At 61.6% G+C, this 216-nt stretch overlaps 1 protein-coding gene across 1 annotated transcript in view; it reads right to left on the reverse strand.

The window, feature by feature from the left end:
* The window catches only part of ZDHHC16 (zinc finger, DHHC-type containing 16), a gene marked incomplete at both ends in the record, with an annotated part of 1,507 nt that extends 1,301 nt beyond the window's left edge, over positions 1–206 (reverse strand). The window contains one exon of the mRNA XM_010161604.1: positions 15–206. Coding sequence (XP_010159906.1) covers positions 15–206 — 192 coding nt within the window. The remainder of the gene's footprint in view (positions 1–14) is intronic.
* Positions 207–216: the final 10 nt, after the last annotated feature.

Genomic DNA, 216 nt, shown 5'->3' on the forward strand with positions numbered 1-216 from the left:
AGTCGGTGCCTCACCTGGGGCGGGTGCCCGGGCGAGGTGGTGATGGCCATGTAGTAGTGGAAGACGATCATGATGAGGTTCCAGTGTCCGTAGGCGAGGTGCCAGCAGATCCAGGCAGGCGTGTAGGTCTGGAGGATGAGGGGCAGCAGGCAGATGTACACGATGGCCACGATGGAGCTTGTCAGCCCAATCACCAGCGCCACAAACACCTACGGG

Source organism: Eurypyga helias, unplaced genomic scaffold, assembly GCF_000690775.1.
Source record: "Eurypyga helias isolate BGI_N326 unplaced genomic scaffold, ASM69077v1 scaffold21241, whole genome shotgun sequence".
Lineage (NCBI taxonomy): Eukaryota > Metazoa > Chordata > Aves > Eurypygiformes > Eurypygidae > Eurypyga > Eurypyga helias.